The 27,856-nt window shown below is 37.6% G+C and overlaps 1 protein-coding gene across 5 annotated transcripts in view; it reads left to right on the top strand.

Annotated features, from left to right (window-relative positions):
* LOC126458140 (microtubule-associated protein futsch) overlaps nucleotides 1-27,856 on the top strand; it is a 272,339-nt gene that overhangs the window by 224,797 nt on the left and 19,686 nt on the right. For 3 of the 5 annotated variants that reach the window (XM_050094989.1, XM_050094990.1, XM_050094991.1), the window contains 2 exons: nucleotides 4,979-5,116; nucleotides 8,901-9,218. In XM_050094989.1, coding sequence (XP_049950946.1) covers nucleotides 4,979-5,116; nucleotides 8,901-9,218 — 456 coding nt within the window. Of the gene's footprint in view, nucleotides 1-4,978; nucleotides 5,117-8,900; nucleotides 9,219-11,252; nucleotides 12,452-27,856 lie in introns of those variants that run through there. The other 2 variants (XM_050094993.1, XM_050094992.1) reach the window with 2 other exon arrangements.

The raw sequence follows: 27,856 nt of genomic DNA on the forward strand, positions 1-27,856 counted from the left end.
ACATCCATTATGACTGTAGCCCATAAACTACCCTCTCCTTCCATATATCCAGATGCATAACTGTTTTTTTTTCTTTTTTTTTCCTGTCCGTGCTTGTTGTAGTACTCCTCAAAAACCATGGATAAACACACTAGGAATCATGGTTCTTTTACCAGAAGAGAACATTTGAAGTTGTCGTTCTCCTCCATCAGCACATTTGCGCAAATATTAGATGATGGTTCTTGTAAGCCTGTTCACTTGGACTGGTGTACTTGTACTGATCCACATGTGTAATTGTATAGTGACTCATAACATAGTGTTTCTTGTCTTCAGTCTCCTATACAACCATTCCTACCATCTTTGATTGCGTCTTGCATATCTTCTAAACCCTTCATGCATGTTTCCATTTAGTGAATTCTATTCCAAGCTGATCTTGTACTTCCTTTAGTTATTGATCCACCTTATTCCTTGAGGGTAAACCAACATTAGTTATGTTCTCAACTGCTTCCTTATGCCTTTCTTGATACATAGCAAAACTTGTTGTTCTTTACCCACTGCTTAGTTATCTATCTGTTTGGCAAATTGTTCTCGTTTCATTAGGAATTGTTGTTCCATAACCACTTCACTTCGTGAAGCCAGTTCCTCCACCGTTGTGGATATCTGCTGTACATTTTTTTGGTCTCCTGCTGTTTGCTTTGACACCGAAGGTAGTTAGATTGAAATTCATTTGTGATGGACACACATTGTTGTGGCTGGCTGCTCTGCGTTGTTGTGGTTTACATAAATGCACTCTCTCCAAAAGATGTATGTGGAACAGTACAAACACCAGTATTAATACACATGCAGTACAATACAACAATCACAGTAATATAGTAATAGGCTAGTAACAATTCTTTTACATGACTTCAGTAATCTGGAGTTCTCTCAAATCCTTTTCCATTTCCTTAAACCAATTGGGCTTGGTCCTCTCTCTCTCTCTCTCTCTCTCTCTCTCTCTCTCTCTTAAAAATAAGTCAGATTTAGTTAGTCTGTCAGGATTCATTTGGAGTGTGTGTCCATAGAAACCAATCTTTCTTTTTCCTCATGGTTTCCGAGAGTCTCTCCAACTTTGCATAGAGGGCTTTGCCTCTATAGAAACCTTGTTTGTTATTTTGGAATTTGGGACCCATGATCTTCCTCAAAATTTTCCTCACCTTGATTTCCAATTTCTCCATTTGCCCTTTCCTCCCCATGAGTAGTGTTTCTGCTGGTGTTATAATGCCTTATTTTGGTGTTCCAAGACATGGCTTTCTTATTGTATGTGTTTTTGGTTTTCTGGAAAGCTAGTTCCATTTCGCTCCTTCTTGCTTCCATTGCTTTCCCTTCAAGGTTGTTCCATTCAATCCATTCCCCTAGGTACTTGAAACTCCTAACCACCTCTATTTTTTGAGCTCCTACTTTAATTCTTTTAGAAGTATCTAGTATATTTGTCATAATCTTCATTTTTTCGTAAGAAATCTTAAGTTCTATCTCCTTGCTTGCTCTTTTAACTCGCCGATTTGTTCTTTAGCCTTCTCTCATGTTTCCGCAAGCAACGCCATGTCATAAGCAAATGCCAAACACTTAAATCGTGGTTCCTTTGGTTTTTGTTCAAAGTCTTATTCCCCCTCTTGTTCTTGCTTTCCATTCCCTCACAACCTTTTCGAGTGCACTATCCCCTTGTCGGACCCCTGTTCTGATCTCAAAAGGTTCCAATAATTCACCCATGAATCTGACTTTAGAGGACGTATTCGTGAGCGTCTCCTTGATGATGTTTCGAGTTTTCCATTCCAAGCTAAACTGCTCCAAAATATTTAACGACGACTCTCTGTCATATAACATTGCCTTTAGTTTTAATTCAGATGTGGGCAGGGGATTAGTTAAATAAGTAACTGTTGTTACTTAAGTTACTATTCCTACAGCTGAAGGAAATAATCTACTGAAGTAAGTAATGCAAGCTCCTTGAAATGAAATTATTTTGTGGCAGGGAAGGTTCTCAATAAAGTCTAATTGAGTTAAATTCACTCGACGTTACCTATATAAATGAAATACACATTCCCTTCACTGTCTTGAATACTCTTGATTAGACTACTTCCTGTATGTCATTGAAAGTTTGGTAGTCCCTGTTGAGAATTGTAGGACAGTAATCAATGATGCTCAACGTGCTCGTTGTGTAGTAGCAACTGCAGATCTCTACTGGTCCCCTGTAAATTGCTTTTAGTATTTAGGGCTTTGAATAGAAGCTTCAGAAACTGATCTAGTGTAAGTTATCATTTGGTTCAATAATGTGTAGCTGGACAGCAGATTACTTCAATTATCAGTAAAAAGGCCTCCTGATGTATCCTAAGACCATGATGGAGATTCATCAGCAAACATCATGAACCAAATGTCCGAAGGTCCTACAGAAGCCTTGCATGTACATTCGCTCTTGGAAATGCACCATTTATAAAATGAAACTTGTTTTAAATACGTATTCAACACCGTATCGTATTATCCTGTAGGAAAATTTATAGTATCTTCTCTTCCACACCTTTAATAAATTCTTAAAATTTTATGTTTGTGGAGATCGACAGCCTCCAGATGTTTAATATACGGAAACCTGGTCCATAGTTGGCTGTAAAGTGATTTTTATTTTATCATGCGATTAGCTAATTTTGACTACTATTGACCATGTTTACATTTATTTAACAAATTTGTCACAGTAGCAAAGTAAGATAAAATTACCTTTAATGACGGACAACAATAAGTTACAATTATCTTTAGGATTTGTACACATCTGTTCTAATCGGATACTGTAACAGTGTGTATCATTTTTCAAAGAGTAAAAGCATCTCTCTTGCAGGTGAAATGCAATACATAGCTGTATTTCAGAATTTATAATCAAATCAATAGACAGACAGCTGATCCTAAACAGATATTAATTAAAACATCATCTCAGTAGCCAGGATATTACACATTTGTCTTGGTAACATATTTAGTGATTAATGTTGTGAGATCACAGATTAATGTAACTGTGAGACAAGGCGTTGCAAATGTGAAATGCTGATACGTTCACAAAAGGTGTAACCACAAGAATGTTGAATGCCAGCATGCAAACGTTCACACATTGTGTTGTACAGGTGTCAGTTATCAGTGTGTGGGATGGAGTTCCATGCCTGTTGCACTTGATCAGTCAAACAGGGATGGATAGTGCTGTTCGTGGATGAAGCTAGTCAGATGATGTCCCATATGTGCTCAATTAGAGACAGATTTGTTAACTGAACAGACCAAGGCAACATATCAACAGACTGTAGGGCGTGTTGGGTTACAACATCAGTATGTGGGCAAGCATTAATCTGTTGAGAAACACCTCTGGAATACTGTTCATGAATGGCAGCACAGCAGGTCGAGTCACCATATTGACATACAGATTTTTAGTCAGGCTGAATGGAATAACCATGAGAGTGCTCCTGCTCTCATACAAAACTGCACCCCAGACCATTACTCCAGATGTAGGTCCAGTGTGTTTGTATACAAACAGGTTGGTTGTGGGGCCTCAAGTGCCTTCACCCTAACCAACACACAGCTGTTACTGGCATTCAGGCAGGACCAGCTTTCATCAGAAAACCCAACAGACCTCAACTGTGCCCTCCAGTGAGCTTTCGCTTGACATGTGTGAAGTCACAAATGGTGGCAGTTTGGGGTCAGTGGAATGCATGCTACAGGGTATCTGGCTCAGAGCTGTCCTGAAGTAACTGATTTGTAACAATTCATTGAGTCACTGTGGTGGCAACTGATGCTCGAATTGCTGCTGCAGATTCAGTACAATGTACCAGAGCCATACGCTGGACACAAAGGTCTTCCCCCCGTGGCAGTGCCACATGGCTGTCCGGACCCCAGTCTTTTTGAGACCGTACGTTCTTGTGACTGCTGCTAGCAGTCATGTACAGTGGCCACATTCCTGCAAAGTCTTCATGAAATATTGCAGAAGGAACATCCAGCTTCCCATAGCCCGATAACGCAATCTTGTTCAAACTCAGTGAGGCATTGATAATGGCGTCTTTGTCACCTTAAAGGCATTCTTGACTAGTATCAACTCACCAATTTCAAAGATAGCTAATGATCACATCCGTTACATCACATATTTCAAGGAAACGTGATTTGCATCCTCATAGTAGTGCTGCTATCGCCACTCTTGTGCAGCTGGGATGAAATTGGAATAGATATCATCTTTCAGCTGTAGAAACATGCCTAAAATCTTTGGTTTATGTCTTACAACTCCTTCTTGGTGTTGCAATTTTTTTTTTTTTTTTCCGGCAATGTATTCTCCTATTTATGGACTTATCTAGAGGAATCCTTCCTATCCACCCAACATCTTAAACACCGCGTCTAGTTCAGATTCAGTGATGATATACTGGTTATCAGCATCCATGACAGCGACATCACCTGCCATGTTCAGAATCTATTCTCAAATCAACTTCACTCAGTCCTCATCAGCTCAGTGGGCTACCTTCCATTATGTTTGTCTACACTATTCTGGTGGCCCATGAAAAACATGCTATTTGCCATTTTTTCACTTGGTTTTGTTAAAATGAAGTTTATATATTTGTGCTGTACTTGGACCTTTAACCAGTTTACCCGTTCACTTTTGAGGTAATTATAGAATCTGCACTTTGTCTTGTAAAACATTTTTCAAAAGTGGAAGTTACTTAGTGATTCTTAAATGTCTGATCATGTTTTGGGATATTATGTGTTTCCTTAGTGTGTCTTGAACAGTTAAATTATCACACATTATAAATGATGAACTTAGATTCTTGTTGCTTTTGCAACTGTTATGTTTGCAGAGAACAGTAAGTTTTCTATAGAACATGTTACAGTTTGGTGTATCATTTGCACTAGCTTTTTCATGTTACCAGCATTGGTATGTCAATTTTACCAAATGTATATAGATAGTTCCCTGGTAACATATGCCCATGGTTTACATTAGGAAAATATTTTGCAGAGAAAACATTGGCCTCAGCATGTAGGAGCATGCCGACATATCAGTGGAAACACAGCACAAGAAGAACCTTCAGCTACTGGCAGTGTTACGCAGCAGACTCAAGTATTTGGAAAGCAAGTCATTTCTCTACAACCACAGGTATTATATGAAATCTCTTAACATTATATCTGAAAATAAAGTAAAGCATTGTTCTTGTCTGTTGATAAATGGTGCAAATTTTTGCTAAAGAAAGTTGTGCAACAATGATCAGTTTCTGTTATCTGATTTCCTTCCAGTTCCATGACAGTTAAAAATGTAATGGAATATGTGTCATTGCAACTTCTTGTCAGAGAACCAGAAACAATTTCATCATAAAATTTTGCAAACCATTAAAATGGATGTAGTTCAATCTCACATTGCTGCAGGGTAGTGTTCAAATTGAAACCAATACATATGAACATAAACTCTCTCTCTCTCTCTCTCTCTCTCTCTCTCTCTCTCTCTCTCTCTCTCTCTCTCTCTCTCTCGCCCTCTCCCTCCCCTCCCCTACCCTTCCTGTCTCCCTTCCTTAGCTAGTGCAGTACTGAGATATCAACCAGAACTCGAATTGTAAATCACATATTGTAGATCTTCTCAAGCACTTGGGTTCAGCATTATCTCATCTATGAGTAACTGCTGATTTCATGTTGAAACCATTAATTAGCTTACTTTGCATACTTCCATTCATTAATGTTATATGGAATAATTTTCTGGGACAGTTTCACAGACACACACAAAGTATTAATCACACAGAAACTTGTTGAATATGTTCATTCTTAAATGTCATGGAGATAGCTGTTAGAAAGTTAAGCCTACTAACACCAACATCACAATGTCATCACTGTGTTACAATGGGGGTTGTGAAAAATCAGACCTTAAAATTATAAATGTAACATTAGGAACAAGCACAGCATCCACTGACTACAACATAACCCTACTATAGCACAGAAGGTAGTGAAGTACAAAGCCATAAAAATATTTGACCATCTCCCTTTTGAATGAATGGTGCTCTCAGATAGTGAAAGTTTTAAAAACAAATTAAAATAATTTCCACCTGACAATTACTCCCAGTCCACAGATAAATTGCTGAATATATATATTTGGGTTACAATTCCCAAATTTTGTTGTAGAGTTAAAACACTTTAAAAATCCAGGTACATAAATGACAAACATATAATCTTGTTTCCACAGAATGTAGTATCTTGCGTGTGAATCTACCATGATAGTGAGTCGTCATACACTTGATCCACTGGATATCCAAATAACAATGAAAACAATCCATTATTGATAAAATTATGTAATTGGGTAGATAAAAAATCTACTCACTAAGTGGTGGCAGAACACACACATAAAAGACTGTTGTGATTGGCAAGCTTTCAGAGCCAGTGGCTCCTCCTTCAGGAAGAACGGTGAAGGAAAAGGACTGGAGAGGTCTAGGAAAAGGGGTAGATTTTGGGAAAGTCATCCAGAACAGCTGTTATGGGGAGACTTAACATACGGGTATGTCCCATACGGTAAGTCTCCCCTGACCCACAGTTCTGGGCGACTTTCCCAAAATCTACCCCTTTTCCTAGACCTCTCCAGTCCTTTTTCTTCACCCTTATTCCTTCCTCTTCATCCCTTCTGCCTGAAGAAGGAGCCACTAGCTCCGAAAGCTTGCCAGTCACAACAGTCTTTTATGTGTGTGTTCTGCTGCCACTTGGTAAGTAGATTTTTTATGTACCAATTACATAAACTAAACTAAGAAGAATTTAGCAATGAAATGCCAGTTAGCAGTTGGAAGAAGAGGAGGAGGGGGGGAGGGCGGGGGGGGGGGGGGGGGGGGGGATGGAATGGAAAAGAGGAAATGGAAAGAGGATAACCAGTATCAGATGTTGGGTGTGCATTCACTGTTACTGTACTGTGGGATTAGGGGTTATTTTTCTCAAGTCCATTTCCACTTTAAATGGATACATGGATTCCTCTATCATAAATAATTATTTGCTCTGAGGCCCATAAAGTAGAACAGTTATGTGTCTGAAGACATGACAGTGAAGCATGACATAAATTCAGTGCCTACCTTATGCTCCGAGATGCTTCAGAATTGGTAGACAGTTGGTCATACTTAAGTACAGTAACCAAATACCCCATATTTATTTTAAAACTAGAAATATGATTCTTAAGATATAATGCTGATAAATAAATACATGATGATAATGTTTAAAACTAACATATTTCTTGGAACAGACTTTATTTTACCCAGTTAGCAATTGGTTGGGCTCCTTTTGCTCTTTCTAGACCAGTCACTGCACCAGCAGAGAGAATCACACTAACATGCTGTAAATGACTTGACCTTTCATCGTAGCTCATTTCAGTGAATACTTTGTAATGAAATAATGATGATTAGTTGTGCACAATTTATATTTTCATTTAATTTATTCTGAAGCATTGATTGCAGCCTTAAGTGTATTTACTTACATATAACTTAATAAATCACAGCTATGGCTGGAAATAAATTTACGTTAGACTGAAATTCTATTGCAGTTGTCAAATTAGGTTTAGGAGGTGTCCACTGTAATAACCTTTAGTTAATTTGGAACAGATCACCTTACCAGAAGTAAGAGTCACTGAGCAGCAAATGAGTACATATAAAAGAATGAGAAATTGTTCTGCTTTTGCACCAAGCCATACACTGCACTACTGGTAAAACAAACAAAAAAACACACACACACACACACACACACACACACACACACACACAGAGAGAGAGAGAGAGAGAGAGAGAGAGAGAGAGAGAGAGAGAGAGAGAGAAGGGGGGGGGGGGCTTATATATCTCCTTTATCCTGCCTGTTTGCTGCTCATATCTCTTCTAGTTGGTGGTAATGATATATTCTCATATATGGGATTTCATTTTATCATGGATTTTCCATTCTTCTTCTCCTCCTCCTCCTCCTTCTCCTCTCTCTCTCTCTCTCTCTCTCTCTCTCTCTCTCTCTCTCCCCCCCCCCCCCCCCCCTCTCTGAGTACTTTGATTTCCATTGACTGCATCATATATTTTTTCTGTAGTGGATAGATCTGAAACAACTTCACTCAGCCCCTTGAGGACATTTGAACAAATATGCAGTAAAATAGCTGTGTAAAATGACCAAGTATCATAAAATTCAAAGGTTTACACAAGGCTGATGGAGTACTTTGAAGGATGCCCTTGAGATATTGTTAGTGCGGATTTGGGTAAACTTCGGATTACTGTAGAATTAAAGAGACTTAAAAAAAAAAGTATTATGGGAGTTAATTCTGCACCTGTCTTCGTAAGTCTTCGTTCAGTAAATGGAAACAGACATTATAGCCAGTCTTCTGATTTCTACTGCATGCTTTGAATTTCATTAGATCTGGAAATTTATTTCATAGAAAAGAAATACATCCCTGCAAACCCAAATTGCTGGGGTCATGTTTAAATCCCCTGTGCTTGATATGTGAGTCACTATTTTTGTATTGAAAGTAGATAGCATTACATATTTAGTAATGAGGGTTTACAGCAGATATATTCTGTATTTGGAAACGGAACATGCATGTTGAGCAGAAGGTTTTATACTACAATAGATGAGTTTATATGATATAATTTGAATAATATGTGCTTGGTTAGATGCAAGTTATAATTAAGGAGAAATAATATTCCTATACGTACCCCAGTAGAGGAATTTCATTCCATAATAATTTTGGAGTTTTACCTTAGTCACTTTCCAAATTGTAAGATGTAGCTCACTTACTTTTGTGAATGTGCTTTAGACCTCTTCTTTCTCTTTTATTTATTTGTTAACACTGTACAGTAGTGTTATAAAGCATGTTAATCTTATGGCAGATTTATTTCTTTTAGTAGGCTTTTCTTTATTTTTTTGTTTTTGTTTTCCTTCCTTTACAAATTCAGCCCTTGGAATCAGTACCATATAAAAATAACCGGAGGCCGCCAGGAAAGAAACTGCAAAATGAGGTATTAGAGTCCTCATTCAATGAATGCTCATCTAAGAGGGGCACCTCTAAATCAGGAAAAACATTAACATTTAAGGGCCGCAAGCAAAGGTGTGGTCAGTGCAAAGGATGCAAGAATGAAAAATGTGGCAAATGCCCTCCATGTCTAAATCTCAGGACACATCAAGTATGCAGACAAAGGCGCTGTTTGAACCTTCAGCCATATAAAAGTAAAGTGGTTATGGATATAGACGGACTGGAAGAAAATTCTGATCAGGTTGGTTCTGCCACAGAGAGTTCCATCGAGGACAGTAATGCACTTTTTACGGGCTACTATTGAAGTAATTTGATCTTGATTGTGCACAGAATTACTTATATCAGATTTTAAATTTCCCCTCTTTGTTGTTGCCACTTTTTATAATTATTGTTAAAAGTGTTCTCAAATGTCTGCTTCTTCATACCATCATTAACAACAAATTTTGTGACCTCAGTAACTCGAAAATCAACTGATAATAAATTAAATGTAGTATTGTGAAACAAGTAAAAAATAAACAGCACATAAAGGATCTATTGTAAGGCAGAAGAAAACCTGTGTTATAAATTTGTTGTTTTGTAATACACATATAATAATGAACCAAAGGAAAAATTCATGAAGTTTTCAAGTCTCATTATGAATAGAAGTTAAAGCCGAATTGAAATGGATAATAGTAAAAAAAGACAGAGAAAGAGAGGATGAACACTGCATTTTTTATAATGGTATGCAAGACTATAGTGCTAAGAAAATGTGAACAAGGCATGATTTGAATGGTAGGTGTTTGATATGTGAAGAAAAATAACTAGCAGCGGAAGAATTTTGAATGGAATATGGCATTCACATCACAAGAATTTAAAAGCTGATCAACAGAGTACAAGTTCATGAAGAACATGCAAGAAAATAAGAAAATGCAGATTTCAATAACTACTAAGGGAATGTAGCTACACAGACATCTTATGAGAATTCATACTGATACATCTATAACATGAATAGCAGCTGCAAAGACTGGAAAAATGCTGTAATATGAGGAGAATTTGTAGAGTGTATTTTATTTGTATGTGTATGCTGAAGGACTCCAAAGTGCTAACAGAAAGAAGGAAGGTAAACAAGAATTTTCAAAAATATTAATGGGGAAAAGTAGTAAGTATATGGCTTTTGGTACAGGTGCTTCTTGAAAGTAACAGTCATTTGTTATTAGCTACTAAACACACAGAATGAGTCCTGCTGTGTTATGCAGAGCTCAAGACAAGTTACATTGTCTTCCTTTATTGCTCTGTACCTCGTCTAAATTATAAATTATTTGATGTTTTTCCAAAATATCCAGTACTATCAGAAATTTATTACCTAATCAGCAGCCAGAATTAATTGTTTCAAAACTTTTTCTTGTTGCTGTAAAATTGAGGAAGTATAAACACTGGCTATTTAAAACCACCACTACTAAAAATTATGTTACAGATAGACCAAGAATTTTTTTTTCTGAAACAGGAACAACCAAATGGCTTGTTTGTTTTAAAACAAAAGTAAAGTCTGATAATGTTCTGAAGATTTTTGTATGTTGTATACTGTTAGATGAAATACACTTGCACAATATAAATAGAAATAAATACAAACATGCATTAATGTAGTAAAACTACTGTCATTTGGAATCAACACTATGTTTTAGATCCATAAAGGAAAAATGACACTCCAAGGCAAGTGTTTGTTGAATTTGATTTTAGCAGAATATAACTGTTGAGAAGTGTAGTGTACAGTACTGAGTATATAAAATGACTCAAGCTACTAAAAAGTTAAGTTAAACTCAGAACATCTTGCATAACATTTACTGCAATAAATTGTGGAGACTGTTTTGCATCAACTGGTGGCACAGAGGTAACCTGTAGCCTGAAAGAATGAACAAAAATAAACAAAAGCAGATAACTATCCCTTAATACAAAAATAAATAATGATTGTTGAGACTTAAATCTGCATAAAGTAGAAAGAATAAATAGTTCTCTTTGCATGTTTTGAGACTTGTATTTTATAGGTATCACATAGTGCTCACATACATATGCAAAACAGTCTTGATTTATTAGTTTATTTTTAATTTGAAAGTTCTAAGAATGCAAGTGATATGAGTGGGAATATAGATAATTGATAATTTTATAAAAGGAAGTGGACAAACATTTAATGAAAAAACAGACTGATGCAGAAATATCTCACAACAAGAATTAGTATTGAATTTTCTTATCAAGTGTGTATATTGCAACACACAAACTACAGAGAATATTTTCTGATCAGGTAATAAACAAGAAATATGGCTGATTTGGTAACTGGCATGGAGAAGGATCACAGAGCACTTGAAGAAACTGTGTCAAACTACAACTGATTCAGTGGTGGATATGAGAAAGAAATAAACATTTTTGGAATTTATTAAAATGCGTATTTACTTTGTAAAATACGCACAGAGTGTTACCATTTGTGTATATTGCAACAGGACACTCTACAGAGAGAAATTCTGATCGGATGTTAAACAAGGAAGATTACTGATCAGGAAACTGGCATGGAGAATGATTCCAAAGCACTTGAGATAACAGCGTCAAATTACAATTGATTTGAGTGTAGAACTTATAAAAAAATAAACATTTCCAGAACTTATTAAAATATGTGTTTTTATTTCTTAGCAGTATGTCCAAAATGTCACAATATATTTTAGTGAATACAAGAATTAATTTTAACAGGAGGTCATATTTATTATATGGTATGAACCCTTAATTATTTTGGCTTTCCAGCATTGTCATTAACAAAAGTATAAATATATATGATACCTACTGTTAACAAATGTCATTTAAAAATAATAAATATTAGTGTTCCAGTACTTTTTCATTATACTGCTGTAAGCAGTAAGCAAATTACTTTATTGTAAAAAGCAAAGAAAAGAAAAGTTTGCTTTCACTTTTCTCTGTCTGCCCATACTTATTTTTTGTATTTATTGTACTTTGTGTTTTGCTGTCTAGAAGATGGTGATTACTTACATAGCATTGAATTTAGTAGATCTATTGTGTTGTTTAAAGTCTCAACAGACATTCCTAGGCTGAAATGATCGAAAAAAGTAATAAAACTCTTTCTGTTTTGGGAAATTGTTAAAATTCCTCTTTTTGTCCTTTCTCATTGTAACAGTTATGATTATCAGTTTCTTAATTGGTTCAATCTAACTCAATGCTTTTTGAGCCATTACATATCAGATATTTGGAAGTAGATGTTTACCAGTCCATGTTATTAAGTATATTGTTTCTCCTCCCAAATGGGGAAAAGATGAATTCCAGCCAGCTTATTCATTTTCATACACATGTGAATCCAAAAAGACATTTGTGCACAGTGCAGTTTTATTGTAAACTATAAAATAATTCAAACTGACTGTAAATATTGTTATGTGGAGTACTGGAGATATGTGATACAAGACAAGTTGTAAATATGTAAATAAAATAGATGTAAATTTATTTAAATGAAATGAATAATTAAAGAAAACCTTTTTTATTCATTTGTATGAATAGACATATTTTTGCTTTGTTTTTTTTTTTTTCTAACTGTGTAAGATCAAACAAAGTATGAAGTGCACAACTAAATAATTCAGTTGTTTGAAAAGCATTTTTCTTAAATTTGTGTGTTCAGATTGAAAGATGGAGCCAAGAAATATGGAAGCATCATTTGACTTAAAAAGCCATTTACACAAACAAAACTGTAGAGGCAACCTCTTAGTGAGTTCATTGTGTGAGGTCTTCAGTTTTCCCAACTTGCAGCTGTCTGGCAATGCTGGTTATTCTATAAAAACTACATTCATTTCCCTTTTATTAATCATGTTTGCTAACATCAATTTTTTAATAATTTCATTTACTTGGGAAAAGTCTGAAGCATGGAAAATACATGGCATTAAAAGATCAAAGCTCCTGTTCATAACTGGCCTTTGATGTGCATCCTACACATCCCATTCAGAAATAATCAAATGATTTTGACTTTCACATTTCTGAAACAAACTCATAAAATCATGTAAAGCTACTAATTGCACATAATCATTTATTTTTATGTTTTGCATGGTTCATTTTTTAAACTAAATTGCACGAGTTTCTTTTTTATACAAAAATTTGTTTACTGCATATTTTATTATATTTTGTTATAACAGTTGTTTAGTTCGTTTATACAATATAACAAACAACCGGTTGTACTACGAAACAGTATCATATTCTTGATTCAGTTCATTTATCTTTTTTTCTCTGGGGCATTATGTCCAGAAACGTACAGTAAGATACGCTATACTAACGTCTAGCTGTTTATGTTAACTGTATATTAACTTCAGGTCATTAAAGATACTTTTTAGTTGCTCCTTTTTTTCAGTAGCCGTATCAAGTTTCATAATAATAGTAATGATGATGATGAAAATTATTGAGGTTATTGACATAGCAAAATATGTAATGTGTACATTAAGCAGAGCAAAATCAATAGTAGCTAACAAACACTTCAAAATATTAGAGGGTCAGATGTCTACCAGTTATGGGTCACATTGCACTGAATGCCGGTTAAATGGAAGGAATATGTGGCAAGATGAGGAGTAAAGAAAAAGACAAAAGTTTGAAGCCAGTATTTTGCCAATAACAATAATAATAAAATTCATAAAAAGATATTTCCAAATACATACAGTTATCAGTTGCAAATGGTGGAAATGAATGAAAGCTACATCGAATGTATATGAGCTCTGTTCAAAAAATTTCTGGAACTTTGCCTACAAAATTTTTCTACACTTACCTTACTTATTGTGCATGGTCTCAATCAAAATACTCCCCACCACAATTGATACACCAGTCCCAACACCATTTCCACTTCCAGAAGCAATATTGGGATGCCTCTTGCTGAATCGCACAAAGTGCTGTCTGCAGATTTTCTTTTATCTGGTCTATTGTTGCAAATCTTCATCCTTTCAATGGGATTCTCAAGTTTGGAAGTAAAAAAAAAAGTCTGCAGGGACCACATCTGGAGAGTACGGAGAATGAGGCAGCATAGTGATTTCATTTTTTGTGCAGTAGTCACGCATCAATGGGGATGAATGCGTTGGTGCGTTATCATGATGCGAGAGCCATGAATTATCTCACCACATTTCAGGCCGTTTCTTTCTCACACTTTTGTGCAGGAGTCGCAACAAGTCCCACCTAGTACCATCGATTAACAGTGTGTCCCTCTAGCACAAAGTTATGATGGACAAATCCTTGAGAGTTAAAGAAAACTATCGGCATGGCTTTGACATTTGACCCCGCCTGACGAGCTTTTGTTGGTCTTGGAGAATCTTTCCTGACACATTGTGCAGACTGAACCTTGCTCTCAACATCATAACCATAGACCCACGTCTCATCACCTGTTATGATTGTCATAAAAAACATCTCATTCTCATTTGTGCGATCCATAGGCTCTTCACAGGTTTCGAGGCTGTGGGTCGAACTTGGTGGTGACACAATGCATTCCAAGATGCTGTGTCAGGATTTTATGACACAATCCAACTGAAATGTTGCATTCCTCTGCAATCTCTCGGACAGTCAGTCTTTGATTAGCATGCACAATTTCGTTGACATTCCTGACATGAGCGTCGTCGGTAGACGTTGAAGGGTGTTCTGAATGAGGGTCATCTTTATCTTCCATCAGGCCATTTTTAAACCATGTGATCTATTCATAACACCGAGTACGACCTAAGCATTCATCACTGTAGGCTTCCTGCATCATTTGGTGTGTCTCTGTAAAGGTTTTCTTGAGTTTCACACAAAATTTAATGTAGATGCGTTGCTCCTCTAACTTTGTCATCTCAAAATTCGCAAATTGTGTAACACAACATTCTACTCAATACAGCCCCGCACAATAACTAACAGACATACAATAATGAAACTTCCAGCAGCTACACATTAAACAGAGTTGTGTGCAGGAATACAAACTGCCTTTCAATCCAGCACAGCATTGGCGTGAATGTTCCAGAATTATATTTACAGTATATGAATTTCTCCACCGTCTTACCATGACTGATACATCCCCAAAGTCCTCAGTTTGAGTTTCTGAAGATTTATTATATTTAGGAGACTAGTTATACATACAGCAAGGATAGAGTTAATAAATTACAGGCCACTAGTCTTTTCTGAGACTTACGAAAGGTGTTTGACTGTATATTTCAACTAAATTAAAATATTTTGGTAAGAGATTCAGTGGAGAGGAACGTCCACAGAACATCTTGAACACCTACATAAATGTGCAACATGGGAGTTGCATAGATAACATAAAAAAAGAAATAAAGCTAGCTCAGTTTGCTTATTTTAATCCAATATGATACAGTGTAGGATTAAAATATCATACGGTGCCCCACCCCCATGAACCATGGACCTCACCATTGCTGGGGAGGCTCGCGTGCCTCAGCGATACAGAGAGCTGTACCATAGGTGCAACCACAATGGAGGGTTACCTGTTGAGAGGCCAGACAAACATGTTGTTCCTGAAGAGGGGCAGCAGCCTTTTCAGTAGTTGCAGGTGTAACAGTCTGGATAATTGACTGATCTGGCATTGTAAGATAAACCAAAAAGACCTTGCTGTGCTAGTACTGTGAATGACTGAAAGCAAGGGGAAACTACAGCCATAATTTTTCCCGAGGGCACGCAGCTTTACTGTATGATTAAATGATGATGGTGTCCTCTTAGGTAAAATATTCCGGAGGTAAAATAGTCCCCCATTCGGATATATTGACGGGGACTATTCAGGGGGACATCATTATCATGAGAAACAAAACTGGCGTTCTATGGATTGGAGTGTGGAATGTGAGATCCCTTAATTGGGCAGGATGGTTAGAAAATTTAAAAAGGGAAATGGATAGATTGAAGTTAGATATAATGGGAATTAGTGAAGTTCGGTGGCAGGAGGAACAAGGCTTCTGGGTGAATACAGGGTTATAAATACAAAATCAAATAGGGGTAATGCAGGAGTATGTTTAATAATGAATAAAAAAAATAGGAATGTGGATAAGCTACTAGGAACAGCATAGTGAACGCGTTATTGTAGCCAAGATAGACATGAAGCCCACGCCTACCACAGAAGTACAAGATTATATGCCACCTAGCTCCACAGATTATGAAGAGATTGAAAAAAAATGTATGATGCAATAAAAGAAATTATTCAGAGAGTTAAGGGAGATGAAAATTTAATAGTCATGGGGTACTGGAATTCAGTAGTAGGAAAAGAAAGAGAGGATAAGTAGGTGAATGTGGATTGGGGGTAAGAAATGAAAGAGGAAGCCGCCTGGTAGAACTTTACACAGAGCATAACTTAATCATAGCTAACATTTTATTTAAGAATTGTGAAAGTAGGTTGTATATGTGGAAGAGGCCTGAAGACACTGGAAGGTTTGAAATTGATTATATAATGGTAAGACATAGAATTAGGAACCAGGTTTTAAATTGTAACGCATTTACAGGGGCAGATGTGGACTCTGACCACAATTATTGGCTATGAACTGTAGAATAAAACTGAAGAAAGGTAGGAATTTGAGGACATGGGACCTGGATAAACTGAAAGAACCAGTGGTTATAGAGAGTTTCAGAGAGAGCATTAGTGAATGATTGACAAGAACAGGGGAAAGAAATACAGTAGAAAAAGAATGGGTTGCTTTAACAGATGAAGTAGTCAAGACAGCAGAGGATCAAGTATGTAAAATTCCATGGGTAACAGAAGAGATATTGAATTGAATTTATGATAGGAGAAAATATAAAAATGCAGTAGATGAAGCATGCAAAAAGGAATACAAACGTCTCAAAAATGAGATAGACAGGAAGTGTAAAATGGTTGAGTGGGGATGGCTAGAGGACAAATGTAAAGATGTAGAAGCTCATATCACTAGGGGTAAGATAGATACTGCCTACAGGAAAATTAAAGATACCTTTGGAGAAAAGAGAACCACCTGTATGAATATCAAGAGCTCAAATAGAAAACCAGTCCTAAGCAAATAAGGGAAAGCAGAAAAGTGGAAGGAGTATATAGAGGGTCTATTGCAAGGGCAATGTACTTGAGGGCAATATTATGGAAATGGAAGAGGATGTAGATGAAGATGAAATGGGAGACACGATACTGCGTGCAGAATATGACAGAGCACTGAAAGATGTAAGTCAAAATAAGATCCCGGGAGTAAAAAACATTCCATTACGACTACTGATAGCCTTGGGAGAGCCAGCCATGACAAAACTCTTCCATCTGGTGAGCAAGATGTGTGAGACAGGTGAAATACCCTCAGATTTCAAGAATAATATTATAATTCCAATCCCAAAGCAAGCCGGTGTTGACAGGTGTAAAAATTATCGAGCTATCAGTTTAATAAATCACAATTGCAAAATACTAACATGAATTCTTTACAGATGAGTGAAATAACTGGTAGAAGTCAACCTCCGGGAAGATCAGTTTGGATTCCGTAGAAATGTTGGAACACGCAAGGTAATACTGACTCTACGACTTATCTTAGAATATAGGTTAACGAAAGACAAACCTATGTTTCTAACATTTGACAATGTTGACTGGAATACTGTTTTTCAAATTCTGAAGGTGGCAGGGGTAAAATACAGGGAGCGAAAGGCTATTTACAGTTTGTACAGAAACCGGAAGGCAGGTCTAAGAGTCAAGGGGCATGAAAGGGAAGCAGCGTTTGAGAAGGGAGTGAGACAGGGTTGTAGCCTATCCCTGATGTTATTCAATCTGTATATTGAGCAAGCAGTAAAGGAAACAAAAGAAAAACTTGGAGTAGGGAATTAAAATCCATGGAAAAGAAACAAAAACTTTGAGGTTTGCCAACAACATTGTAATTCTGTCAGAGACAGCAATGGGCCTGGAAGAGCAGTCAAATGGAATGGACAGTGTTTTGAAAGGAACATATAAGATGAAGATAATCAAAAGCAAAACAAGGATAATGGAATATAATAGAATTAAATCAGGCGATACTGAGGGAATTAGATTAGGAAAAGGGGCACTTTTAAAGTACTAGATGAGTTTTGCTCTTTGGGGAGCAAAATAACTGACTATGGTCAAATTGGAGAGGATGTAAAATGTAGACTGGCTAAGGCAAGGAAAGCGTTTCTGAAGAAGAGAAATTTGGAAAATTCATTTTTCTCAATTGATATAAATTCCTTAACAATACAAATTTGACTGTGGTCTTGATTCCAAAGACTGGTGTGACACAGCATTTAAAATTAGTCTAGTCTTCTGGGCAATGCAACTTCTGCCACCATGAGTGGTACTCAGTTTTCATTCTGCAGACAGACTATATCTCCCCAGCATTTTTGTCCATTACTCTTATGTGAGTAAACAAAATAACTTCACCGAAGTCATGTTTATATAGTGGATTTATTTTCAATTTATTAAATGAGTATTAATTTGCTGTTGTTAAGTGAGCTTTTATGCAAAATACATTCCTATAAACACAGAAGCATATAATTTGTAAAGCTGATAATATCAGTGACCTTTGTAGAGTTGATGGCAATGTGATTGGACTGATAAATCTAGAACATTTGTGCTGTCTGTCATTGACAGTATATTGTAAAGCCAATTGTGTTGTAGTAACTTGGTGGTGAATTAATGAATGACCAGAAGGCTACTGAACTTCTCTCAGCATTAATTCTGTTACTGGTAAACTGTATAAGCTTCTTCCAGTCAGGAATTACTGTTACTTGTAGTGTAGTCTACATTAAGTGCTGCCTCTGTCAATGACCATGCCGAGGTGGAAACACCAGTTACCAGTCGCATCAAAGTGAATACACACCATCAGGAATGGCCAGTACTTGGATGAGTGACAATCCAAGTATGCTGCATGCCATTCACAAATTTCCCTTTGCCTTTATGGCAAAGCCTTTAATCACTAGTCATTGCGCCAATGTCCCGAATTCAACTCCCGACCTGTCCACAGCATCTCGTGACTTGACGGCATGTGAGACTGTTAATGACTATCTGTCGGATGGGGTTATAAGCTTTCTGGACCCTCCGGTGCTATTCGAGAGATGAGGCTATATGCTGGCACTGGGTTTCACCTTCTCCCTTCTCTAACCACCATCTCCAACACAAACACGACACACCACACACACACACACACACACACACACACACACACACACACACACACACACACACACACACACCAGTACAAGGATCTTAACAAATACACATACACACACACTTCTCATACTTCATGAAGCAAATGTGCCTGTAGGTATGGAGGATAGGGAAAACCTTTCCAATTAGGCAGCTGACCTACACTTTGGGTTCTCCCAGCCATTTGTGCCATATGACTTTACTTTACTGGAACTGCTTATCACACACCCACAGTATATCTTCCAAAGAGTGTGTGTATGTCTGCTGAAATGGGAGTGATCATGTTCAGATCAAGAACAGTAATCTGCTGTAATGCACTGCTTGACTTATGCTGAAATATATGTAGTTCTGTAACTTCAGTGACCTAATTCTTTTGCACTGCGAGACAAATTAAGCCTCTGGGCCTCTTCAGATGTTGGGAGCTGAGGCTGGGGTAATGCATTTGATACGCCTCATGCTTTACAGCCAGTGGTAGTGCAGACAATGAAATTGCCATTGTTGAATACATATTGAACTTGGAACAGGCTCTACAGTGTGGTAAACAGCTGAGAGCTCTACCTGTTGAGCTTTTTACATAATAGCTCACTTAACAACTGCAAATAAGTACACATTTAATAAACTAAAAATAACTTCACTATATAAACTCAAACTCAGTGAAGTAACTTTGTCTGCTCAGATAAGAGAACTGGACAGGAAATGCTACTGAGTGAGGTGGTGCAGTGGTTAGCACACTGGACTCGCATTCAGGAGGACGGCAGTTCAAACCCACGTCTGGCCACCCTGATTTAGGTTTTCTGTGAATTTCCTTCAATAGCTTCAGGCAAATGCTGGAATGGTTCCTTTGAAAGGGAACAGCCAACTTCCTTCCTTCCTTCCTCGTCCTTCCATAATCCAATGGGACCGATGAACTTGCTGTTTGATTCCCTCCGCCCAACCAACCAACGAACCAAACAGGAAATGCTGGGAAGATATAGTCTGTCTATAGCTCAGAAAATGAGCAGTGCTCATAGTGGAGAAGGTAGCCTTTCCCCGAAGAGTGCTACAGCTGCCATGCATGATGACTAAGAATCAATTTCTGTTCTAGCAGTGAAGAACAGAGCCCAAAGATTTATGTAGGTTCTGTTCCTATGTATTTCTTGCCTTAATTTTATTACTAATTCATATCTGAATATTCCATGATGTGTTAACGCATTTTGTGGGAAATCCCCCCCCCCCCCCCCCCCCCATCACCAAACCCCTGGTATCTGCATACTGCATCACTAGTGATTTGGAAGGTATGCTGCAGAGATTTGGTGTAATTTTGTGAAACACCCAGTCATTTGTGGGGCAGATAGAGTGGTGTATCACCTGCTCCCTCTTCAGTATGCAAACATATGAAGAAGGGGACATTCACATTTAATATCTGTTCTTAACTGATTTCATTTAACAACACACATTAATTATACACCATTAAGACACTATTTTTAATAATCTCTGACTTTTCCATCCCCTGCAACATGGAAACTACTAGCCCTGGCCAGAAAGTAATAGAACCTTTTTGGTACGAATTTTAATGTAGTTTAGTTGTGTACTGGGAACTTTTTCCCTCTAGAAGCTGCAGTTTCGAGTTATTCAAGAAAAATTTTAAAAAGTGACCTTTAAGTGCCCCCCTCCCCTCCCCAATGCTCACATCTCACATATGGGGATTTTTGGTATCTTGTTTGTGACACTTCCCCCTACCACGGTACAAAAATTTGCAGCTGCATGAATTTTTTCCCCTAATATTTCTTCATTGATTGGATTAATTACCAAATTAACTATTCCTTGATGCCTCAGGATCTTATCTTCAGCATTCTTCTGTAATACAACAGTTCAAAATCTTTATTTTCTTTGTCTGTCTGTACTAGTTACCATCCATGTTTCTCTTTCATACAAGATTGCACTCCAGACAATTACATAAAGAAGCAGCTTCTTATCCACTAAATTTTTATTCAGTATGAATAAATTTCTCTTTTTCAGGAAGGCTTTTCATCCTATTTCCTGTCTGCATTTTATATCCTCTATATTTCATTCATTGTCTACTCTTAATGTCTCATTTCCTGATCTAATTTTGTCAGCATCACACAAATTAATTCAACTACATTCCCTTACTCTTATTTTCCTTTGTTGATATCCATCTTACATCATCTACTGAAAAAATGGTCATTCCATTCAACTGATCTTCCAAGACCTATGCCATCTCTGACAGAATAAAAATATTATCTGTGAACCTCGAAGTTATTATTTGTTGTGCTTTTCCACATTCCTCCTTAGTTTCCTTTACTGCTTGTCAGTGTACAGATTGTATAACACGAATGATCCAGTACCACTTCTTTGTTAACTACTGCCTCCATTTCGCGCCTTTTGACTCGTATGACTGCAATCTGGTTTCCATACAACTTACTGGTAACATTTTATTCTTTGCATTTGATCCCTGCTACCTTCCATATTCGGAGTATATTCTTATCAATATTCTCTAATACTATTTCTAGTTCTACAAATGCTATGAATTTAGATTTATGAAACCCAAATCGAATTACTCAGATCAGCCTCAGTCAGTTATACTATTCTTCCGCAGATAATTAGTGTTGATATTTTGCAGTCATGACTTATTAAGCTAATGTGGAAAAGCACAGCAAATAATAACTTCGAGGTTCACAGATAATATTTTTATTCTGTCAGAGATGGCATAGGTCTTGGAAGATCAGTTGAATGGAATGACCATTTTTTCAATAGATGATTCTCTGTGTTTGATATTATTTTGCCTCATATATCGTGAATACCAGTTTTGTCATGATTAGCCCTTCCAAGGATGTTAATAGTCAGAGGAAATGTCATCTACTCTGAGCAGCTTGTTTCGACTCAGTTCTTTCAGCATTTTGTCAAATTATTCTTGCTCTATCACACCCTCAACTCAGTTTCATCCACTTCCTATTCCCTTTCCATAACACGGTCTTCTAAGCTTTTATCCTTTGTTTAGTACTGTTACATATTCCTTCACTCTTCAGCATCCCTTGAATAGCACTGACTTGCCACCAGACCTCTTGGAAGTTCATACAGCTATTTCTCTTTCCTCTATAGGGTTCTTGAATTTTTCCATGTGGGGAATCCATCTTCTGTATCTTCCTGTAATTCTACATCTTTCAACCTATCCATTCACTTTTCGGGTTCTCTATTCTACCTCTACAATTAAAGGCTCTAGCACCCTACTGTCTGATGTTTAGGATGCCAAGTTTTGTTTTTTATAGTATCGTCCTTCTCAGTAATGTTCACCTGGAGCTCTGAATGAAGGTGTATTCCACTTACAGAAAATTTACCGATGAGGATGTCTTCATGTACAGAATTAAGAGTCCAGTCTGCTTCAGTAATTGTTCAATTACTGAAAAAGGTAAAGGATGGTCAGTATTTGCTTTCAGGAGGTTAGGTCTCAAAGCTAAGATAGTTTCTTTCTAGTTTCATTTGCATGTGTTAGTCGTATTTTGAATTTCGGTTCCTGAAAGCAAGAGCTGGTCAGCCATTCTGTCTTCTCATAATCTTAATAGTTTTCTCAAGTTAATTTTACCTTTGATACAACTGTTGCACTAACTACTCAGTAGCTGGAGGAGTCTAAATATTATTGGAGCTCTTTGAAAGAATCTTGGTGCTCTTGAATAAAGGCAGAATTCCAGCACACAATAAAAATACAAACCCAGTATATGAGAAGTATTCACAAAACTTCCTGTTACTGTGGAAAAATCAAAATGTAGTCCTTTATTCAGAAATAAATGTCAAAAAACGTTGAAAATGTGTAAATATGTATAAGACAAGGAAATAAACACCCTAAGATATTTTAATTAATTAAAGGTGTACTATATTAACCATACTATAGCACACCACAAATTTTACTGTGGATTTATTTATGCTGAGTGACCTGTGCAGAAAGGAAAATGGAAGATAAGCGTAAATGTCCCATCAATGATGAGGTCATCAGAGATGAAATACAGTTTCTCATTTGGGAAAGAAATTGACCATTCTCTTTCAAAGGAACTATCCTGGAAACACTGTAAGTGATTTTGGGAAATCGTAGAAAACGTAAATCTGAATGGCTGTCTTCAGAACAAAAATCCAGTCTCTTAGTTGATAGAAGCAAAATGAGACAAATCTGCATGTTTACAAATAAACAGTTTTCTTTAAATGTAAATATTTTTATACATGGATCAAAAGGAATATTTTGACAGTACACATTTAATTTTGCATGACGGACTCTGCACTTTATCTCAGCACAGATTCAACATGTCAGTGGTATTTGATGGGAAGTAAACAGCACCAGGTGTCCATGTGCACATTACACAATTCACAAAGAATTCGAGATAGTAGTTTTTGAGTTCATTGATCTAGATGTGCTTTATGAGGTTGGTATGTGCCAAATTTTACAGAACAGGTAGCTCTATGATAACTACGTCCATGGATAAGAGTGGCACATTTAATGCCATTTCTAATGTCATTTATTCAGCTTCAGAAGGTTGTTGTTGTTGTGGTCTTTAGTCCAAACTCTGGTTTGGTGCAGCTCTCCATGCTACTCCATCCTGCGCAAGCTTCTTCATCTCCAAGTAACTACTGCAACCCACAGATCTGAATCTGCTTAGTCTGTTCATCTCTTGGTCTCCCTCTACGATTTTTACCCTCCACACTGCCCTCCAATACTAAACTGGTGATCCCTTGATGCCTCAGAACATTTCCTGCCAACCGATCCCTTCTTCTAGTCATGTTGTGCCATAAACTCCTCGTCTCCCCAATTCTATTCAGTACTTCCTCATTATTTACTTGATCTACCTGTTTAATCTTCAACATTCTTTTGTAGCACCACATTTCAAAAGCTTCTATTATCTTCTTGTCCAAACTATTTATCGTCCATGTTTCAGTTCCATACATGAGTACGCTCCATGCAAATACTTTCAGAAAAGACTTCTGGACACTTATATCTATACTCGATGTTCATGAATTTCTCTTCTTCAGAAATGCTTTCCTTGCTGTGGCCAGTCTACATTTTATATCCTCTATACTTCAAAAGGTATAATTTTGAAAAAAGGGATCTGACAAGCTTGTCATTTTCCATGATGCTCATTCCAAACAACAAAGGTGTACCAGTCCATACTTTGCCAAATCAATTAATGGATTTCATCACATTCTGCTCATGGAGTGATTGAATGACTTTCCTTTATCCCAGGTACCTGTATTGAGCTTCTCACTATGTCAAGTGCTCTCCATTTGACTTTGGAATGGTCATGTCCTTGACAGAGCTGGATCATAATGTTCTTACTGACCAGTGCATATCTAATAGCTTAGGCTACTTAATAAATACTGATTTTAGTATGTGGTATGTGTTAAAATTCACTGGTTTCTTCATTTTGGGAAATTTAGATTGGCAAATACTGTGGAACTGGCTTGTAGATAGCAATAAATCTTTCCTGAAAAAATGTGCCGTATTTCATAGCAGAAAATCAGAAGCTAGATTATTAGTTTCCTGCCAGACTTGCCTAGCACTTGTAAAATATGACTCTCGAGTGATAAATTGGTAATGTATAGAAGCTGCATTTGCAAACGTCATGTTTCAAATCTCTGTCATGCTATTCTAATTTCAGTCATTTACGGAGCTCAAGATTTTTTTCATGTTTAGTGTCCGTCCTGTCCATTCCCTTCATCTCAGCATTCTGGTGAAAGTATCTTACCCTCCTCCTGTCTTCATCATCTGTTTCAATTGATTTATTTTTTATTTATTTATTTTTTAGTAAAAATTCCAAAAACTGAAAACTTTTTCGTTTAGATTAGATTAGATACACTGTTTGAACAATACAGCCGTAATGAGGAAAGCTTCATGAATGTGGAACATATCAGACAACCATAATACATTATGTATATTCCATGTGGAAACTAATATGCTTTGATATTGTGTTCATCCAACAGTTCTTCAGTGAATTTGCACTCAGGGAAGTGAAACAACTTAAAAAAATTAAAACTCATTTCCATGAACAAATAAATATAGTAGTTAAACAATGGAAAAACCCAGATGGAATGTAACAATACCAGAGAAGGAAAGTTGCTACTCACCATATAGAGGAGATGCTGAGTCGCGATAGGCACAATGAAAAGATTAACACAATCATAGCTTTCGGCCATTAAGGCCTTTGTCAGCAGTACACACACACACACACACACACACACACACACACACACACAAATGCAACTTGCACACACATCTGCAGTCTCAGAGAGCTGAAACTAACAGTGACTAATGAAGGTTGAGGCCAGGAGGGTTACGGGAACGTAGGATGTACTGCAGGGAAAGTTCCCACCTGCGCAGTTCAGAAAAGCTGGTGTCACTGTCCTCACCCATCCAGCCCTCTCCCTGTTCCCATACCAGCACTACACAGCCATCATTTCACTGCCACACCCAGTCTTTTAATTTCTTTTTATTTCTCTCCTTTCCGCTACTTACCCCTTCCCCCCTCCATACCATCTCTCCTGCCCTCCGTCCAAACTGCAACACTTCACTGTCCGCCACTCCCACCATACTATCCCTTCCCCTCCCCGCCCCAGCCTCCTCCTTACCCCCACCCAGTCACCACTCCCATCATGCACTGGTACTGCTGCTCGCAGTGTAGTTTGAGCTCTCTGAGACTGCAGACGTGTGTGCAAGTTGCGTTTGTGTGAGTGTGAGTATGTGTGTGTGCATGTGTGTATATGTGTCTACTGCTGACAAAGGCCTTAAAGGCCGAAAGCTATGATTGTGTGAATCTTTTTATTGTGCCTATCGCGACTCAGCATCTCTGCTATATGGTGAGTAGCAAGTTCCCTTCTCTGGTATTGTTAATATAGTAGTTGTTATAGATAAGTAAATATACACTCACTAAGCCACATAAAAAAACCGCTAAGGTGAAAAGGATAGATTGCTACTCTTCACATAGAGATAAAGGAAGCATTGAGTTGCAGATGGAGGGAAAAGAAGACTGCAAAAACACACACACACACACACACACACACACACACACACACACACACACACACGCGCGCTTGTCCACTGGAGATCAGACTAACCTATTGTTGCTGAATAGGGGTGCAAACTTTCCAGTAGTTACAGGGACAACAGCCTGGATGACTGACTGATCTGGCCTTTTGGCATTAATCAGTGTGGTTTTGCTATGTACTGCGGCATAGATAGAGGCAGAGAGGAAATTATAGCTGTTAAATTTTACATAGACGTGTATCTCTACTGTCTAATGCCAATGGCATCCTTCTGGGTACAATATTCCAGAGACAGAACAGTCTCCTAGAGACTATGGAGGATGACAATAGCATTAAAAAGAGAGAGAGAGGCAAAGAAACTGGTTCTCTACCTGATTGTACAATAATCCCTTAGAGTATTTGAGAAGAGGAATGGATAGGGTAAAGTTGGATACAGTCTGAATTACTGAAAAACTGTAGCACAGGAAAAAGAGGACATCTGTTCACACGATACAGTTTTAAAAACACAGAATCGAAAAAGGTAATGTCAAGGTCGTTCTAATAATGAACAAAATACCAAGTATACTATCTGATAAGAAGTAGCTGGCCACCCCTACGTAATGTGGAATTGACCACTAGATGTCATGAGAAGTGGACCCGCCAGTATAAAAGGAGGTGGGCAGTAGTGTGTTGTCAGTAGAGAATCACTGACAGCAGAATACTTTGGCCAGGAGAGCTCAAGAGCCTTTGAACATAGACTAGTCACTGGATGTCACCTAAGTAACAAGTCCATCAAACTTTTCAAATCATCTAAAACTGCCCAAGTCTACTGTTGGTGATGTGATTCCGAATTGGAAACATGTAGGAACAATCACAGCTATATCGAGCAGATTGACCTCGTATACTGATAGGCAGGGACCATCAAGCATTGCAGAGGGTTGTTTAAAAATCACATGAAATCAGCTGAAGGAATCATTCACAAAACATGACCAGCAGCCAATATAGCACCATGCCTATGCAAAGGCAGTGAAAAAGAAAGGGCTACAATGGTCAAGCAGCCCCTTGTAAGTCACCTTTTTCTGTGTTCAGTATTGCTTGATGTGATGTAATGAGCAACACCACTGCACAGTGGATGACTAGAAACCCTTGATGTTGAGTCATGAATCATAATACACCCTGTAGCATTCTGATGGAGGGGTTTGGGGTTGGTGAATGTGTGGAGAACTGTACGTGTCATCGTGTGTTGTGCCAACAGTGAAGTACGGAGGAGATGGTGTTACAGAACAGGGGTGTTTTTCATGGTTAGGTGTGGTTCTCGCATTGGGCTTAAGAAAATGCAAAAGGATATGAACACATTTTACAGCATCGTGTACTGCATACCTTCCATACCTCAGTGTTCAGCACTTTTGGCTGCTATGCTGAGAACCCGAGTTCAGCACCCAGTACTGTCAGAGGTTTCCTTGATGGGAGGACTGGAACGGGATTCAATCAGTCTTATGAGGCCACTTGAGGATTTACTCGATCGAGAAGTAGTGGCTCCGAGGTCAAGAAAGTCGACAGCAACCACATCCAAGTGATACCTTTGGTAGAAGATGGAAGTGTGTATGATGAGATATAAGAAATTATTCAGTTAAGGGGGGACTGATATGTCATTGTAATGGGGGACTTGAGTTCAGTAGTTGGGAAAGGAAGAGGGGGCAAAGAGGAGAACATGGTCTGAGGAAAGCAGTGAAAGGGGAAGCTACCTGGTAGAATTTTGC

Source organism: Schistocerca serialis, chromosome 2 (genome assembly GCF_023864345.2).
Source record: "Schistocerca serialis cubense isolate TAMUIC-IGC-003099 chromosome 2, iqSchSeri2.2, whole genome shotgun sequence".
Classification (NCBI taxonomy): Eukaryota; Metazoa; Arthropoda; class Insecta; order Orthoptera; family Acrididae; genus Schistocerca; species Schistocerca serialis.